Source organism: Pimephales promelas, chromosome 12 (assembly GCF_988280905.1).
Source record: "Pimephales promelas chromosome 12, fPimPro1.hap1.1, whole genome shotgun sequence".
Lineage (NCBI taxonomy): Eukaryota > Metazoa > Chordata > Actinopteri > Cypriniformes > Leuciscidae > Pimephales > Pimephales promelas.
Genome location: NC_142780.1, coordinates 10,291,287 through 10,312,120, shown reverse-complemented (window position 1 = coordinate 10,312,120; position 20,834 = coordinate 10,291,287). Strand labels below are relative to the sequence as shown.

At 36.6% G+C, this 20,834-nt stretch overlaps 1 protein-coding gene across 1 annotated transcript in view; it reads left to right on the top strand.

Moving 5' to 3' along the window:
• taf2 (TAF2 RNA polymerase II, TATA box binding protein (TBP)-associated factor) overlaps positions 1–20,834 on the top strand; it is an 84,124-nt gene that overhangs the window by 6,098 nt on the left and 57,192 nt on the right. Inside the window, exons 4-6 of the mRNA XM_089117474.1 lie at positions 306–424; positions 7,057–7,198; positions 14,310–14,541. Of these exons, the coding sequence (XP_088973600.1) occupies positions 306–424; positions 7,057–7,198; positions 14,310–14,541 (493 nt within the window). The remainder of the gene's footprint in view (positions 1–305; positions 425–7,056; positions 7,199–14,309; positions 14,542–20,834) is intronic.

The following is a 20,834-nucleotide window of genomic DNA, read 5'->3' as shown; positions in this document are numbered from 1 at the left end:
AATAAACATGTTGTTGGTTTAGATGCAATAAGTTTATTTAGCTCTTCCTGTCCTATCATTGTAAAGCGGTGTAGTTGTTCTAGAGGGGCCATAATTGAAGCTGAATAATAAGACACCATAGAGGATTGTACATTTATAATTGTGTTTCGGATGCATAATGATAATGATCATTATCATAATGATATTATTATTTACCTAATAATTTCTGTCATTATATTAATTTCTTTTTTTGGGGGGTAATATTATATTGGTTTTCAAGTGTGTACTTGTCTTCATCTTGGTGCATGTTTTTCTCTGGTTAACAGGAGGAACCTGAACTATTTCTCCAGTGCTTACACAGCAGCGGTTAGTGCTGTGGATCCAGATGCCGGGAATGGGGAGCTTTCCATTAAAGTACCTTCTGAGCTCTGGAAACAGGGAGATGGTGAGTAGATCAAGCAGTTTGATGTTTTAATTTCATTTTAATGTCTTAAGCCTGGCTCACACTCAAACTGATTTTGAAATTTGGTTGCAGCTCACACTTAAAGAGAATCTTTGCAGATTTTCTTCCCCCAAATCTTAAACATGCTCACACTACAAGATTTGAAAATCGTGGTGCATCACACACTACACAATGTTATTAAGATTATTGTGCCAGAGGAAATGGCTCACGCGATCTCACGCAGCAGATCAGAAGCAGAAAAGCGGATGTAATAAAATAGCTGTCCCCCATAACAAGTCATATTTGTGAAAAGGTTGCCGTGACCAAGGAAAGAGATTTTTTTTAATCATCCTTTTAATATTTAAGGGTAGGCTATTTCTAATTAATGGCGTCAGCTCTGGTCAGTACAATGAAAAAATGCTATTGATCTCAATGAATTGAAGCATCAGTTTCTCGTTGCCTATGCGCCGCAAAGCTGCTGAGCCTTGTAAAGTGGAGCTCAAAGTTAAAATTAAATATTAAAATAAATAACAGCTTGTTTCATTACATCTATATTTGATTGAATCTGCATTTTTACATGTCCGTTGAATGAACAGTTTAATGACTCACTCAAAGACAGCCCCTTGTCGCCACCTGGTGGCGTAACCATGTAACTGCACTGAGCGACAGACTGTCTGTAACACGCAGAGACGAGCAATGCCGAGTGGTAAAATATCAGCAGAAAGACTTTAGTAAAGTGAGATTAGAGGATCGAAACTAACTGTTATATTACAATGGCATAACAAGCATATTGTCAGGTTTATGTTCTGTTATTATACTATGTGGACCCTTATTTTGACGTTATATCTTCTGTTTACTCCACTTCGTTTCAATGCGCTATTTAGTTTCGGTTTTCATTAGAGCTTATACTCGTCTTTGTGCCTGCTGACCACAGCACAACACTTATTTATTTAGCAATAAATAAATAAATGAAGATAATACTGCATATCACGCTGTTGAGTCACTCAAAATTACAACAATGGAAATTCCTTCACCACGACAGCCTTGTTTCTTACTGGCTAGACAGTACTGACGTTAATCACAATCTTGCTCATCCCGATAAATATCAAACATGTTTGATGTAATCGGAGCGAGCCCGATATGTGTGAGAGCAGATCGGGAGGTGCAATATTCGATCTGTGAACGCCTCACATTACCAGATAATCTGTTCGGAACTGATTGAGTTCCTCGACAAGATTTTTTCTCAGATTCTCGTGAGGGGAAAATCGGGCTTAAATCGGGCTAAAACTCCTGGGGCCCGTTTCAATAAGGAGGTTCAACCAACTCTGAGTTAAAGCTTGAACTCTGAGTTGACTTACCCTGAGATGGGAAACTGAGTTTTCGGTTACAGAACAGCTGAAATGAGTTGGTTCAATCAACTCTGAGTTGACTGACTCTGAGTTAAACGCATGCACCACAGCTATAAAAAGCCATTATCAATAGAGCGCAGATATTATGAGTCACCATGGTAACAGCGCCAGACAAAAAGAGGTGTTAGGTGTAATTAATTACCAAGTAATCTAAATATTGTAATTTAATTAAAGGGATTACTCTTAATTCTTCTCTAATTTAAAATAAAATATGATGCAATTACATTAAATAGGCTACTGCATAAACTATAAACCAATTCAGTATAAAACAATAGTGGATTTAACATACATTTTTAAAAGGTATATTTTTTTTTTATCAAGAATAATTCATGCAATTGTATATTGTTCATTTGAAAGAATTAAAAGTGCAGTTTCTTGTTTCTCCTCCTTGTATTGTTTAAGTGGTTGAGGTTGATATAGGATTTACCAATTAGTAATATGTAGACCAATACTTTCTAGAGATAGTAATTATTACGTTAATCTAACTACACCATTAAAGATGTCATTTGTAGTTAATAATTCATAACTATTTTTGAGTAACTTACAGTTATAATATCAGAGATGAAACTGGAAGAATGTTATTCAACCTAAAGTAGGCTACTATTAATTTGATAAATTTTTACTTAAGTAAAAGTAAAAATACGAGTCTAAAAATCTACTGAATTAAAAAGTATTTAATTTAAAACATGAGAAAAAGTTGCTGAGTAACTTGTTTAACAGCGGGGGTGGGGTGGGGGTATCATACCCCATTTCACAGTATGGTAACCGTCTCAGAAAATATGGTTTATAGTATTAAACAATTATTAAATATATAAACTGCATTATTAAATTACGGTTATTATTATCATCAGTTAAAATGACAGTTAAATAAATTAAACATTTGTTCAATAAAACATATCTAATCAACTAACTTCAATAATTGATTATGAATAAGATTAACATCTTATTTTTTTTATCATTAATAACTTATTTAATTATGTTTGAAAGATAATTGAGTTATATTAAATGTTTTTATACCATGGTCTGGGTGAATACTCGATTCTGATTGGCTGCAGGGTGTCCGTTAAAAAGTGATAGAGGACACCTAGTAAAGTAGTTCTGGTGAAACTGCCTGTTTACCATTTAAAATTAATAAATAAATGCGCTGCCTACAACAGCTGTGAGTAACCATAGCAACAGGCAGTCAAACGCTCTATCAAAACAAACATCTAACGCAGGGGTCTCAAACTCAAATTAACTGGGGGCCGCTGGAGATAGAGTCTGGGTCTGGCCGGGCCGCATCAAGTATTCCAAAAAAAAAAAAATGTATTTAAGTATTCCAAAAATGGAACAACTGACGTTAACGTTTATTCTGAACTGTTCCTCTGAATTTGAACATTCCTTTCTGTACACGATTGGTTCTTCATGAGGTGTCCTTCTGACAGTTGAAGTTAATTTTAACTTTCTGTCTTTTTCTTATACACAACATCTTTGTGATGATAGTCATATTTGCTTTTTATTTTCTTGATACAACACTATTTTATTGAATGTTTTTTTTTCCCGAAAGGCACATTTCCTTACTTATACTTATCCATACTTAGAAAAACAATTACTGCTTTTGAAATACAAATAATTCTTTCTACACATGTATAGTGTCACAGGCAAATTACTGACTTTGCACATATCAACATAGCTGTCAACCCTCCCGTTTTTTCCGGGTTTCTCACGTATTTTAGCTCTTTTCCCGCTGTCTTCCCGTTTGAGTATTTTCCCGTAAAATATACCGTATTTTTACTCTCTGATTGTGTGAGACGTACGGGCTCGGACAGATTCGGCTTGAAGTCGTTTATCCTCGGATGCGGTGCCGCGCGCGCTGGCCGGAGACACACTGGCTGCGTGGCGTGTCCGTTTTTATTGCACGCTGCCTGCGTGACACGCGCGTCTCCAGAAAACGCGTGCATGCTAGAAATAGAACTGACGCCTATTTTTCACGCGACAGGCAAGCGTGTTTCTTTGCCTGGAATTTCTTTGCGTTTCCAGGCAAAAAAAAAATAAATAAAAAATAGGAAACCATGTTTAGGCTAGCTGAATGTAATTTTGTACTCGAATACATACATTACATTTTGATGTTTGAAAGTCTAGGTTTTTACATAAATTCAGATATCAATGTAATTTAAACAAATAATAATTATTATAAATAGATTTTCAAATATATGAATAAAATATATTTTCTTTTTTTCCATTTGTTTCTTAAGCTCTTAACAATGTTATTACATGAAGAAGAAAAAAAAACTTGAAAAAAAAAACGTTCTGGGCCTATAGGAGGATATAAAGATAGGATAGTGTGTCTTCTGAGTGATGGTCCACCATCAGGCTAAATAGGCTCTTTAAAGCTACACAAAATGTGTAAATGTAATTAAAATAAACAGACAGCCCACTTCCCTATTTTGCGGATTTTGGAAGATGTGTGATGGGCTAAATGTTGAAATTGTTGTCCAAATGCTAGAGCAACACACGCTAATCCAAATGTAGATTTTTTTCCCTTTAAATGACACTGTCTCTTTCTCTCTCACACATAGGCTAGTTATGAACACCTTAGACTTTTAAGGATTGTGCTTTATTTTTAAAGTTTGTGGGTGAGAATCGTGCAAAAAAAAAATCCCTTATTTTGGGGATGGATTCCGGGAAAACTCCCTTATTTTCAATGTTCAATGTTGACAGCTATGCATATCAAAGCAAACCTTCTTATCAACCTGTTGGACCAAGTTCATTACATGAACTAGTTCAAAGTTCAGTTCACAAATTTTAAAATGAACTAGTTCAGTTCATATTTCAAAAATGAACTAGGTAGTTTTTTCTTTCCATATGTTGCTGCGAGCTTCTTTTTTATTATTAGGCTATTATTATTATTGCCACAGAATATACAACCACAGATAACAATCATTTTATCGATGGGCAAAGTTTGCACAGACATGTAAGATTTTCCCATCCTCACCGACCTCATAAAACCCTTTTAAATGATCTTACGACGCCTCCTCGCTCCTCCGTTCACAGACACTAGAATGAACGAGTTCACTAACGTTCATCAGGCAGTAATACAGTAGGCTACGTTCAGTTCACGTTCGCCCAAAATATAAGAATGAGTTCATTGAACGCGTTCAGACACAACACATATTACAAGATCAAAATGATTATTCTCACATTGTTTTAGAGCAGGGGTATCCAACACGTCGCTCGCGAGCTATCAGTAGCTGTGGCCTGATTTGGTGGTGGTAGCTCGCCTGTTCACGTATCGCGCTCACATATTTTGCACGCTCAAGTACGTTTCAGATGTAGGCGCGCATCAAGCACCCAGCGCGCGCGCTCATTTTTTCCAGGCGCAGTATATTTGTACTTCGTGGTTGTCTATGACAACTGACAACAAACCCTCCGTAAGCTGTCACGAGACTATATATGGTAGCCCATAAGGGATAAAAATAATAATTTTAAAAAAACGCGGCAAACGCAACGGCGGGCCGCACTAACATTACATTTTAATATCAAGTAGGGGGCCACAAAATGCGGCCCGCGGGCCGCGAGTTTGAGACCTCTGAAAGATACTATAGCCTAATACAACAATGAGCGACTTCGTTATTTCTTTTAACATTTATGGAGAATATGGCAACTTTGACGACTGGTATGCTGTAAGTCGACTCTCCGATGCTGGACTGGAGAGCCGTCAAATAATGTCTGTGACAGGCCATCGATGCGAGAGCAGTCTGCGGGCTTACTGGGCTCTGTCTGTCCGTGTGAGACGAAGCTGGAGCAACGTACTGTCTGCATGATGGCCACTTGATGCAGACAGTACGTTGCTCCAGCTTGAGCAACGTACCCTCTTGACCCTCTCTTTGATCTGATTAATTTATTGCCCTCTATAAGTGCAAATCGCTGGTGCTCAGAACTAATTGTTTTTTTTTTGTGTTTTTTTTTATTTTTGTTTGATTAATTGTTTTATGTGTAATAAAAAATAACTATGCCTACCTTTGTGTTTCATGAAAAAAAAAATGCATTTTTGAACCTGAAGGGTTCTACAAGCTGAGCGGACTATAAAAATCTCCGGTTGCTAAATAAACTGTCAGGCAAGTTATTATTTGTAAAAAAAAACTAGATTTAGCCTAATTAAAATATAAACTAATGTTTTAAAAATGTTTTATTTGGCAAGTGACCATGGTATAAGCGGGTTAATGCCCTCCGAGGTGTCCATTGTCAGGTTTTAATGGACTTCGGCGGTGGCAACCGTCCTCCGCTGCGCGTCGCCCAGTTCACGCCTCGCCGTCGTTCATTAAAACCTGACAATGGACACCTCGTCGGGCATTAACCCTTACTTATTCCAATTTTTTAATGATTTAATAGAAATATATTATCAAAAACGGTGGTAATCAAATAAAAGTTTAGCAAACGTTTTAATCCTTTTATTTTTTATAAGTGCTGCAAAACAGATTTAGTCAATTAAACCATGGACAAACAATATATATATATATTCCTTAAAGAATGTGTAAATACGTTTTAGTATTATTGTTGGTTTTTAAACAGCACTTCCTCTTTAAAAAAGGGAAGGAGACCGCAAGAAACTCTGGGTTTACTGAAGAAAACCTGCTCCCGACCAGGTTAGGTTCACAGAGTAAGTTACCATGGTAACTGACTCTGAGTATAACTTACCTCTCTTTCAGAAACGGGCTTGACTTGCTCAGGTTTGATATACCCCCGTTTCTGAAACGGAAACCCCAGAGTTTGTCTCATTTCAGGGTTAACATACTCAGAGTTTTCACTTAACCTCCTTTCTGAAACAGGCCCCTGTAGTGTGAGCCAGGCATTATGGCTTGCGTGTTTTGTAATCTGAAAGTTTCAACAACTGAATGAAACTAATGAAATGAAAGCTTTGATAGATCCTTTTTTTTTTGTCTTACTGTGACGTACATTTGAGTGTAACTGATTATTGAAGAAGACAAAAATGTAGGTTGGGTATTTTTTGTTGATAATATTGGGATTTGTTGTTGATTATATTTTGAGTTGTGAGAAACATGTGTGAGGTTGTCATCTGATGAAATCTGTCATTTTTACTGGAAGATAAAAAAAATCTGGTATTTTAATTTTCTATCGAAGTGGCGGAACTTTTGACGTCACTAGTGCTCACTATGAATGATTGTTCATTTTTTAAGGCACAGAATAATATCTGTAATTATAATCTGTTTGTCCTGGTGTGTGCAGAGATGAAAGTTATGAAGGTGTACATTGAATTTTCATTGGATCAACCGAAAGGAGGGTTGCATTTTGTAGTACCTGATGTGGAGGGAAGTATGGCAGAAAGAGCAGCCCATGTTTTCTCCTTCGGCAACCAGAATTCTTCACGGTAAGCTGCAGACATTTATATGCATGAAATGAAAGATCATTGTGAAGGTAGTTACGATTAAAGATTTTAGGCTACTTCCGCATAGTGATTCACAATTACTAAGATTACAATTCTATTACATCCTCAGCATTTTTATTGTGCTCTTTAGGAAGGCTCAAAGTGAAGTGTCCTAGTTATACTTGTTTACTAAAATAATAAATTAAATGAAAGGATCTTAATGAAGCTTCATAGCTTCATTAAGCTACTTGAGTTATTTTGAGGGGACACTTACACTGTTCTACAAGCTGTACACTCACTACTTTATATTGTTGCATGGTGTCATTTCTTCAGTGTTGTCCAATGAAAAGATGTAATAAAAATATTTACAAAAATGTAAGGGGTGTACTCACTTTTGTGAGATACTGTAAATTAACTAAATTAATAACTTTTTTACAACAGAAATGAAACCTCACTTACTTAAGCTGAACTGTGATGCTATTTTCTTCTGGAAACAAACTTTGTTGCATTATTTTCCTGTTATCTCTGTAAAGCTGCTTCGAAACAATCTGTATTGTAAAAAGTGCTATATAAATAAATGTGACTTGACTTGACTCAAGGTGGCACTCAACACATGAATTGGGGAAACGTGAATAGAAGTTTACTATCTTAAGAAAAATAACTTGTTTTTGAAGCGTTGATCATTGTAGCCAATCACAGACATAAATGTTTAGCGAATTAACTAGGGCTGAACGATTATGGAAAATAATCTAATTGCGATTTTTTTTAACCAATATTGCGATTGCGATTTAATATGAGATTTAAAAAAAAAAAGTTCTTTACCTTCTGTATTAGTCGACAAAGACAAGCAATAAATCATTGTACAGTAGGGATGGGAATTTAGGCAGCTCATGATCCGATCTACTTTTTTTTCTTATTAGTTAATCTTAATAACACTTAAAATATGTATTTAATTACATGTGTAAAAACACATACTTAAAAAAATAAATATAAAAAAACCCATTTAATTAAACCAATTACATGTTAGGAATTTTAAATAGGCTATATAAAATAATATAGCTTCAAAATATAAAAGCTAGTAAATAAAGACAAACAAAAAAATCATTACAAGCAATAAACAAAGAGTGGTCTCAGTATTTAAAAGTAGGCTGTCTGAATGTTTATCATTCAAGAGCTGGAGTGATTTCCCCTCAGTTTAGATATGATAAGCTGCATTCACACTAATGCACATATCTCTTTTGAAATTGTAAATGTGGTTTGTCCTGTTGGTTTAACTGACCGTGTTTAAATTAATTTCGCGTCATAAAAGCATTTTGACATGCAAGTACATTTAAAGTCCCCGTGAACCGGAAGTTGCAAACGATTTTTCTCCAGTGCTGTGATGTATTTCCAAGTGAAACGGAATATTGAACAGAGGGCAGGGTTTTACTCTAGCGCTCCTCCTCTCCATCTCTCGCTCATAGCAAACTAACGGTTTGAGGGGAGTGGTTAAGCGTTTCCCCACCCAAACTGTGAAACCTACGTCATCAGAAAAAGAAACCGTTCCAGACCGGAAGTAACTTTTCAGATTTTGATTAAAGATTACTAAGGTAAAACATTTTTTTTATATATATTCACTTGCACAGATTAATTGTTCACCACAAGACTAGTAATATGCGCTAACAAAGTAAATGGGTTCAATTTTGATTTCACGAGGACTTTAACTATGAGTCGCTCACGGCCGCATGCACGAGCACTCTTCACAAAGCGCGTGTTAGTACTTTAAAATGAAAGCAGCCTTCTCAGTGATTTACATAGTTTTAATATATAAGCCAACTGCATTCCAAAAGACATAAATAATGCCTCTGTGAAGCATTTGTAAGGAAAATTCCCGCGGGAGAGAACGCGCACTTCAAGAGTAACGTTATAACATCAAGCAAAGCGGCAAAACCTGTTCAATGAAGCCCGCGAATGTCCTTGTAATTCGGTTCAACCCCGAACTTTATGAAATAACGTTACTATGTTTCGGAAGGTTCGAGCGGTGTCGTGTGTTGTGTGTGCGTGTGTGTGAGTGAGTAAAGGCCAATTTATACTTCTGGGTCGAGGGTACGCCGGCGACGTAGGCGACGCCGTTGTGAGCATTTATACTTCTGCGTTCAGGTCTTGGTTGCTCTGCAGTACTGCTCCGAAACGCTAGTTGGCGGCGGAGGGTTTTAATGTTCCACTGTGTTTAGATTCCTCGCAGCTAGGTTACTACAAGCAATAGCGACTGAAAGAGAGCTGATCATGTTGGAGTTGGAGCTTATTGAGGTGGAAAAACAGTTCACTTTAGTGAAATTACTAAAACTGAAAGGCAGAAACGAGAGAAGACTTCGGAGGAGATGGTACGTGTGGAAATCATAGACAGTGGTGGAAATGCGTGAGAAGGTACGTGCGGAAATGCGTAGGAGGAAATGCAATGCTACCAAGCCGACCAATCACCGATCTTGCGGTCCGCGTCGTCGCGACGTGTAGTTACATTTTTGAAGAGGTGCGCGTCAGGCGACGGCGAAGGGTACGCGGCATGGGACGCGTCTGTGCGTATGCTACGCCGTACCTACTGCGCGCACCCTACGCAGAAGTATAAATTGGCCTTAAAGCCTGTTTTATGCTTATGCGTCGAATCGACGGCGTACCCCCGCAGACCCCTATCCGTCGACGCGAACCCGTTCTCCGACCCCTCCGCCGTAGCTCGACGTGCACCTCCAAAAATTTGTAACTACGCGTCGAGGTGACGCAGACAGCAAGGGCTTTGATTGGTCAAATTATACATCAATTCAGGAGTGTAGCTTTTCCGATTTCCCCCTCCCGCTATAGACGCTTTCAGCAGTGACAACATAAACAAACGGTACTGCGTATGTGCATTAATCTGGCCCAAACTTAACTTCCGGCAGACTTGCGGAGACAATCCATAACAAGTAAATAACCTAGTAGCTGGTATTTCTTGCCAGTCAAAGAAAATAAATGTTACCTGGCCAAACTGAAATGTGACACTACCAGACCCGTTGAACAAAAATTGGAGACAAAATGTTTTTCTACCGACGTGTATGTACCGCAGTGTTGTACCGCAAAAATTGGGTCGGCCCTAAATTGACAGGGTCGGTCGGGTTACGGCAAACAAGAATATTTTTAAGGGTGGCATAAGCGGCTAAATGTGTCCGTTTACACACAAAGACAAGTTTAAGCTTTTAAAAAGTATAAGCATAAAATGTTTAATTTACTTAATGTTTCGTTTAATTAACTGAAACGTTTTGTGCTAACAGTTTGGGCTTGTATAAAGAGAGAACCTGCACTTAACCTTTTCATATGCCATTTATTTTTCATAGACTGATATTGTGATTTATCATTACAAGATTGTCTAGCAATATATCGATTATCGGAGAATTTCTGTATTGCGATATTATCAGTATCATGAGCTGTGTATCGTATTGTATCGTAGGGTACCCTGTTATTTCCATCTCTACTCAACAGATATGTCTCTGATTGGCTACAAAACTAATCGCTGCAAAAATACGTTGTTAATGGAAACCTTTGATGCTCTCCACAGAGCACTTACACAAACACTCATGGGAGCATTTTAAAGCTTTTTAAAACAGCCGGCTATCAGCGAGTTCTGGACTGGTACTGCAGAAAAACCAATGTAGGAAAAACCTGAGTGTGATATTTTAAATTGATTTTATTTTTACCCTTTATAGGCAATTTTACCTATACAGTAGGTGGACAACCAGAATGACTATTACCGCCGCGACAACTGCCGCAGCAAATCCACCGCGGCAAAAATAAACCAGTCGCATTATAAAGTCGTTCGCGAAATGACCACCAGGTGGCGCAAAGGACATTCCTGTAAGGAATTACAGAACGTAATTATGTAAAAGTAGCCTACATTTTAAATAGAATGCAGAACATTTAATGAATCAAAAGTTAAAATAGGCATATCTTGCAGTCAGTGAAAATAAATCTGATGCAATCAATGATGCTAAACTATTAAGGAATGAGAAGATTGAAGAGCGTTTCTCTCACGCGCGCGCACACTGACTGCTGAACAATCGAACTTCTGGGCATTTCTCAGTGAGAAAAGCTATGTTTGAGTGGTAGAAATTAGGTTTCAATCATTTTGATGACACTGTTTCTAATCCCGAATAAACAGGGTATTCATAAAATTACCATGCATTTCCATTTTACATTAAGGAACAAATCAAATCCAACAGATTGAATTTACATCTTCAAAAGCAGTTCTGTTAATGTGGATCCATGCGGAAATCACTTCACTAAAAATCACAGAAATCACTAAAGAATTTTTAAAAGCATAACCTAGCAAGGTGCGATTTGCTGGTGGGGGATTTCCCTCCACAGTAATCAATGCTATAATTAGCTTAAATAGACAATATCATATATATATATATATATATATATATATATATATTTTTTTTTTTAATTTTTTTTTTCAAGTATGTAACGCACGTTTAAACAACAAATAAAAAATCTGAACCAGTGCAGCGCATTTTAGTTACGATCCTGGTTCCAGTGGCCTTAATACATTTATTTTTAAAATGTCACAAAGTGTTTTGAGGTTGTTTTGAATGAATTTTATTGAATGAATATTGAAGTTTATAATTAAGTATTTTGACACACCACGCCGAGTGTGTATTCTAAAATCGAGTTTAAAGTCCCCGTGAACCGGAAGTTGCAAACAACTTTTCTCCAGTGTTGTGACGTTTTTCTGAGAGAAACGGAATACTAAATGAGGCAAAATAGTGGGCGTGGCTTTTTTTCCAACTAGCACCTGATTGGATCTAGAAAAATGGGTGTTTCATTCTGAAATGGAGGATGACGCAAGTTTACACACGCTGTCAATCAATGCTCGCTTGGCGCTCGCAAACACACAGCATCTGTCAGTTGGAGGGGTGTGGTTATGGATGTTAAGGAGACACCCAAACTGTAAAGCCTACGTCATTGGGCAAGGTCCTCCAATGCAGAGGGGAGGGGCATTTTCAAAATTTGATTAAAGATTACGAAGCCAAAATCTTTTTTTTTGTGTGGTTTGACTTGCATGTATGAATTTTTCACCACAAAACGATCAATTTAGGCAAACAAAGTAAGTATGGTCAAATTTGATTTCATGGGGAATTTAATTCTGCCATTAATTAGAGTTCCACAAACGCAGCAGCGCATTCACTTGAATTTATTTTTCTCATAACAGCTTAAATAAAATCATCTTTTAAAACTCTACTCTGAAGTAGACCTACACTCACAATAGGCTTACGACAAGTACAGGTACTTTTTTTCTAACCTATGTATTCTTTTATGTCAAATTTTTACATTTCATCAATATAATTATTTAGATGGTAGACAATTAGAATAGTAAGACATTATTTTTACCAAACAAATGAAATTTGTTTTACAATGCAGAAGAAAACACAAAGCTGCATCTGAAGTGGCATTTATATTTATTTACACAAATTAATTTAACATGAATTAATTTAAGTCAAGTCACATTTATTTATATAGCGCTTTTCACAATACAGATTGTATCAAAGCAGCTTCACAGTGATAACATGAAAGTAGTACAACACAGATCAATAATATTGTTAAATATTAAATATCCCCAACTGAGCAAGCCAAAAGCAAGGCAACAGTGGCAAGGAACCAAAGCTCCATCAGATTGGATGGAGAAAAAAAAACCTTGGGAGAACCCAGGCTCAGTCGGGGGGCAATTCTCCTCTGGCTAACATTCATATTGTTTATATATAAATATTAAATCTAAATATTTTTTATATATAAAACGGTGCCATAACATATCGCCGGCGTTGAGTCGTCTCTTCACAGGCGTTGGTCTTCTCATCACAGGCGTTGGGGCATCCGAAATCCCTGTGAGAGGCTGGATGCAAAACTGGACCTGATGAACGGCATTTTTCTAACAGCAGAAAGGCAGATGGGAAATAATTAGCATATAATTTAACTTGTAGTTTTAATGGCATAGATAATGTTGAGATTAATGTTTTAAAAATAAAACTTTGATTTTTAAAATATGAAATTATTTTAAAAATAAATAAAAGATACTTTAATTATACTTTTATTAAACTAAAACCAGCAGTAGGTTGTTGCAAGTCACTCTTAATGAGTGAGCAATTTAGTCATTTATTCAGTCAAATCGTTCAAACGGCTGATTACCTTTCTGAACAAAGTAATTGGCTGCATCTAAAATCTCATACTTCCATAGTAAATAGTGCACAAAAAATGCCTACTATGTACTACTTCTGGCAAAATTCTGAAGTGTGCATACGATAGAGACTTTACTATCTCATGAGGCCATGGGAGAAGAGTGGTGAATGACGGGGAAGTGACACCACTGACACTGGTAGACACATGACAGTGATAACATGTCAAGATTACATTAATACTACACACATTCAATTACATAGAACACATTTTAGAGGTGTAGAGTTATTACTTATTCAAAAATAGTATCTACGCCGAGAGTATGCGATTTCTGATGCAGCAACTTACTTAATGAGAGAGTCATTGAATCAAGTACATACATAACTGGGTGAACATAACACACTTGACGAGCCATAGAAATATGGCCAGCCCTTTTGCATATTCAAAGGGTTGAGGGTTGATGTAAATGTATGGGTTAGTGACGTCAAAAAACCCAGCTGTAGTCCCAATCGAGTCGTTTTTGTAGGCATTAAATTTCCTGATTTTTAAAAGACAATATCTTTGCTTACACTGAACTTTCAGCGCTGCAACTTTGCAGATACTGTTCATGCACCAACAGAAACATTACCCACTATTTAAAATGAAAAAAAGTTAAATCGCAATCAACATTAATTTAATTTTTTTAATAATTTAATATATCACATTTGCAATTGTGTCGATATGTCGCTCTTCACATAATATTGTTTAACTATATGTTGCCCCCATATCTTGAATTTTGCGTTTTAATATGTTATCATGCAGAGAAAGCATGCACTCTAAATGCGCACACGCATGCTGCCAATATATAGCACACCCATAATGTTTATACACACCAACTTGTCTGTATGAGTGTAATAGTATTTTTGATTGTTATAGATTTCCTAATCTTCTTCACTAGGTTCTGGTTTCCATGTGTAGACTCATACTCTGAGCTGTGCACATGGAAGCTTGAGTTCACAGTGGATGCCTCCATGGTGGCAGTGTCCTGTGGGGACCTAGTGGAGACAGTCTACACCAACGATATGCGCAAGAAGAGCTACCACTACATGCTGCCCATTCCCACTGCGGCCCCAAACATTTCCCTGGCTGTGGGGCCCTTCGAGATTCTGGTGGACCCCTACATGCATGAGGTGTGTGTGTGAAAATCTAATGTCATTTTTAGTTTTAAATCCATTGTTTAGAGATTTGGTGGGTAAGACTACGTCATTTTTAAAGTTTTTTTTGTGGGCAGACGATTACAGCTTGATCTGTCTGAGTTGTCAACAATGTGGAAACGTCTTCCAGTGGTTTTCCTTCAAAATAATACATAAAAGACACCTGTGAGTCTCGTATCACTCACAGAGGAGCGGGAATTTTCTTTGCAATGTTAAAACACACATCAACCGATCACTTGTTTAGCGTTCACATAAACACTACATTAAGATTCACCAATCAGAATGAATTCAGTTAGATTGAAATAAACGCTGTGCATGTAAACAATGAATGGCGACTGCAGAAAGCAAAAGCTAAATCCTAAAAATCCTAAAAGCTAAATAAAGAGGATGGTAAACCCCACTACTTGGCTTTCTCCACAGAACAAGAGCCTGCTAGCTTAGCTTCCAAAAAAAGATGGCTGCCAACTATGTGTAATCCCAATCCTCCATAATGCATCCATCTGCGGTTTCAGTAACTTCATCCTTATTTTCAAAAAGTTTTAAAAACTTCAAACTTTTTATCAGTGATAGGTCTGTTAGCGCATTAGGTCCAATCCCTTATGGGTGGGTTTGAAATGGGGGGAACTAGTGCTTGTAGTCTTTACAGAAATCCCCCCTCTTACACCTCCTACACGTAAAATGACTATTTTTGCATTATTGTGGGAGGAAGTGAAAAAGGTAAATAGCGGAATTCTCTCTTCTCTGGGGAAAATGAGAGAGTTTTGCACGATCATTCAGTAGTATGAGTGGGTTTCTAACAATGGAAAGCTTAATGCAAATGGTTGGATTGTCCCTTTAATTACATACACTCATTTTACAAGTATTCCCCCATTCGAAAAAACCGAATACACAAACTCCAAAACGAAATGAAGGAACACGACATGTTGAGACGTGAAGTTTAATGAAAATAGCCTCTGCATCAGTCTCACTTGATGCGCTTGATTAAGCACAGACAAGCACCCAGCAGACCAGGAGGAATGCAGAACAGAAGGAAGATTTGAGTTCAGGCAGATAGGCCTAGAGCATTGATCATTTTTTTACATTATGTTCTTGTATTCAAAACTATATTTTGTAATATATTGTGCGCTTATTAACTGCCTGTTAATGCACAATAGGCTGTATTTTAATTGTCCCTGCTGTCAGCATGTAAAAAAAACAAAAAACATCTGATTTGTGTTGAACATGAAATTTCACTCAGTTTTTGTCATCTGTTCAAAATAAATTAATAATCTAGCATATATGATTGTCCTGTAAGTTCATTATTAAAATATGAATGAAAACAAAAGCTAAAGAAGTCTTATTAAAATCTGAAAATCAAAAATGATGGGTAATAATAGATTGACACAATTTTTATGGCCCTGTCTGTCAAAATGACAGACAATGATAGTCTCACGCAACCTCTGGTGCTTTTGTCATTTTATTAATGTTTTTTTTTTATTTTTTATAATACTATTATGGTTCATTTAGTCTACATTTTTCATAGGGCTGGGCGATATGGCCTAAAAAAAATCCCAGATTTTTTCACCAAAAATCCAATTTACGATTTAAATCGATTTTTTTTTCTGTCCCTACTTAAAATCAATCTGCAGATGACAAAGAAATTGTTCAAAACAAGTTTTAACTTTATTTTGTTTTGATATTCCCTTCTGTGATATTATCTGGATTAAAGTGCAATCAGAAACAACAAGCCAAAAAGACAAGAGGGCAGGCCCTGTCATTAGGCATGGGCGGTATCCAAATTTACATACCGTCAAACCTCCTCCCTATTTTACCGCGGTATACGGTATTACCGCGTGACTAATTAAAAATTACGAGATAAGGCTCAGACGGCATCACACATGATGACACGTTCAACCAGAGAGTGTCGGTTCCAATAATGCATCTAAAAGCTGTTCATCAACTATTAGAAAACAGGAGATGCACATTGTCTCACACCAGAGAATGTGAGCAGAGTGGTGATATTTCCTCTAGAGAGGGGAGCGCATTTATGGAGATCACGCGCCACGAGCTCTCGACGCGAGCCGAGTGGAGCCGAGATAAAATTATTTATTAATAAACTAGTGTTTTCTATGTCAGTTGCTGCAAAGATAAAGATTGCATTGACGATGCAAACTGGCATCTTCATGGTATGAAAACACGAATAAAGAGTAGCCTAATGCACACTTCATATGAATAAGCCTATAGCAGAGAGCAGCCCATTTCTTTTAGCTTGTAATTGTTTTGTTTAAAAGTATAGACATTTCAAGCTTACATATATATACACACTTCTCAGATCATTAAGACATGCATCTTATATGCCGAGTTTCAGTTCATGTATGAATCGCGCTCCAGTCACGCGTCGGCGCGTGTCCTGATTACTATCTTTGCTTTTTATTTATTAGCCTAATCCAGGCAATTCATTGATGAAAAAAAAAATAATAAATGAAGATGCAATTTATTCAAAACGAAATTCGTTTTAAAGAAAGGCTTTGTACAAAACAAAACGTAATAAGTGGTCATAATCATGTCTGACTGACCCAACGTGTTTTCTATGTCAATTGCTGCAAAGATAAAGATTGCATGCAAACTCGCATCTTCGCGGTAGTGAACGCGAATAAAGAGTAATGCACACTACATATGAATTAGCCTAAACATAAGCAGAGAGCAGCCAATTTCTTTTAGATTGTTAAAGAAGACATTTCAAGCTTACTATACACACTTCTCAGATCTTGTTTCTTATATGCGAGGTTCAGTTCATGTATGAGTCGCGCTCCAGTCACGCGCCGGCGCATGTCCTGATCACTATATTTGCTTATTATTAATTAATCCAGGCAATTCGTTGATGAAAAAAAAATTAAAATGAAGATGCAATTTATTCAAAACGAAATTTGTTTTAAAGAAAGGATTTCTACAAAACAAAACGTAATAAGTGGTCATAATCATGTCTGACTGACCCATTCCAAATGTTTTCCGATATTGCGCATTTTATGATCTTATCTTAGTCATCTCATGAAGTTCCCTTTTCATAAAATCAACATACATAGAAAAACATCATATTATTAAAAAAATATGAAAGGAATACGTTTTTTTTTTTCAACCCTAGCTTATATTTAAGCGTCACACGGTCTGGCCCGCTGTAGACTACATGCATGTGGCGTGCATGTGGTGGTGGGGCGCAATTTTTAAATAATAATCGAATAATACCAGGCAATCTTTAAATATTATTTTTGCTTGAAATGCCCATCCCTGCCAAACTGCAGAAGTCGTGTTCTTCTTCGAGACCAAGTCACTCGGTGCGCAACTTGCAATCTTTGCCCTCTCTCCCCCACTCTCTCGTCACCACACTGTCACGTCATGAGAACCAGATATAAGCATTTTAGCCATTAAATAAATTGTATTTAAAACATTGCACTTATATAGGAGACAAGGATTCCTTGTCTCCTATTTAAGTGCATTGTTTTTTTTTTCTGACGGTGTGACGATATTGAAAATGATACCGTTGCTATTTTTAGATCCCGCGGTATTCGATATTACCGTAATACCGCCCAAGCCTACCTGTCATTGTAAATAGTGTAAATGTAACATAACATGAAATGGGTGGATTGGTATTGTAAAAAATAAAAAATAAAAACAACTTGCATCACAATACGTTTATTGTGATTGTCAAATTATTTGTTAACTAAACATAATTTTATTAGGTTTATTAACCATAAACACAATGTTTACATGGTACAAAGACTGTATGCTACTGTTTTTATTATTGCTTAACACAAATTTCACAATTTCAAAGATTTGATTCTGATATTGATTCAATATCAATTCCTTTGGATAAATATTAGGTACAGTAGATACATTAATGTGTTATGTTAATTGTTCTCCAAAAATAAATTACTTAATGCTGTATACATACAGAGAGCCCTGTCAGCTGGTATTATTAAAGGTTAAAACTATATCAATTAAATATAATGCGTTTTTATTATAACAAACAACGTTATAATATTTTAATGATATAGGTCAAATATAATAAATGTGTAATATAGTTATCATATTTAGCAAAATGCTCCTCTCTATAGCAATTAAGTCCAACTAACATGCGTGCTATGGGTCATTAAAAGGCATTCCTGAGTCAGTCTGAGGCAAAGGGTCTGAGGTAAAAGTAACGTTACGTGACACATGTTGTTCTCCAACTTTTTGTTCTCCAGCTGTTTTATGGACATCTTTCCGCGGTTGAAAAACACTGATCGATCGGTTTTATTTCAGTAAGTTAGCAGTAAAGAGTCACAGATGATCGGTTCACGTGCCGCTTGAACTGAGATCTGTTATCTTTCACGTGATCACGTCACATTTACAATCGCCAAAACGGTGTTTATTGTTTGAATTTCGTAATAAAATTGACAGAATCTGAGAGCTGAGAATCTGTCTCATCAATAATAACCTGCGCTGTCTTTTGGTGTCAGTGTCCTCTTGCTCTTTGCTTTGCGATGTTTCTCTGCGTGAGAAAATGGATGTGTGCGTGAGAGAGTGTAAAAAGTGACAATTGCGTCTCTCACAGTGAAATTGTGAGAGTTGGCGGCCCTGCAGTTTCAGCTTGTACATGTTTTCGGCGGGTGTGCTTCTGCTGCCGCGGTCTTGTTCATTTGCCATGTTCTTAGTGAATCTCTATCATAGCAAGCGTCGAGCGTGGTCGGAACTACGGGAGCCTAGATGGCCGCGTCAGCGGTTGTTAAAGAAAACCGATTTTCATTCAAGAAAATCGCCGCAAATCGGCACAAACTACAAATTCGAGTTAATCGATAAAATCGATTTATCGCCCAGCCCTAGTTTTCAACTAATATTTATTTATATTTTGTTTTATTTCAGCTTTATTTCAATTAACTAGCACCAGTACCACTTTCTCCAGAATGAGTCCTACTTTTATTTTTAGTACTTGCAGATACTGAGGCTGCTGTCACTTAATGAGTTGCACTGTGAGTTTATACTGTTACACGCGTTTCATTTTCAACTGTTTACGTTCACTGAAAACATAACTGACTGTTTCACAAGGATTCTTGCCTATAAGTTTTTGTGTGAATTTGTCCATTCATGTGCATGAAGACATGACAGAGAATGCGATTCAACTGGCTATTCAGTGTACGCTTCTAATGTTTGCGCACAGAAAACTTCTTGAGAACGTCATGTGATTCCTGAACCGCCTTCCTATAATAATGAAAGGAACTTCCATGTTTTTACTTGCACATTCGAGATACTTTTATTTCAAATGACGCATGTATAAATGAGCAGCAATCAAGAGCATGCAACAGAAATGCTCTCTCTCTCTCTCTCTCTCTCTCTCTCTCTCTCTCTCTCTCTCTCTCTCTCTCTCTCTCTCTCTCTCTCTTTCTCTACCACCAGTTAACGTTAGTAATAAGTAATATGCTTCCCATTTACTTTCTTTGCTATTGCCATATCTGACCGAACTATAAACTTTTCAGCCATGTCTGTGAAAAAGGGATCTGCGCCTCCACAAGTTGTGCCACTGCTCAATCCCACTCTGCATTTCAATTATAGCCGTACACATTTAATTTGTTTAACATTCTATAAATATAATACATTTACTTTATTGATGTACTTCTTTGATGTATACTTTCTGATCTTTGTTTGCTCTGTTTTCTGTGTTTCTTTGTCACAAGCATGGTACTGTACATGCTGTGTGGTATCGGTTGTTGATATCGAAGCATTTTAATGAGTACGGGTACAGGAGTGCAGTATCGGGTATCAGTATCATATAAACAAATGTTTTTAATATTTTTATTTTTATCATCAACATGAACTTCCAGACTGGCAATCCTGAGTAATACTACTAAAATATTATTATTTATTTTTTTTACAATGTAATAGTAACACATGATTATGTGAGCAAAACAGGAGACAAAGTGCATTGCTCGTTATTAACATAACATTAAATTACTTTTATTTAAAAAAAAAAAGAAAACTGTAAAAAAAATTAAACACTGCTGCAAGGCTGTTCCTAATAAAGATGTTGAGGTAGTGATAGTACATTTTACTGGTACTTTCTATCTTGTGCTTTAATCCATCTCTATACTTTATATATACATTTGTATATATAAAGTATTATACATATGAGCAGTAATATACATATGAACACAGTTTATTATTTAGTTTATGTATGTACACTATACAAAGTTCCTTAAAATTGTATTAAAAAGTATTAAACTTCCTGCAGATACCCAGCATAGACATATCTGGCATTG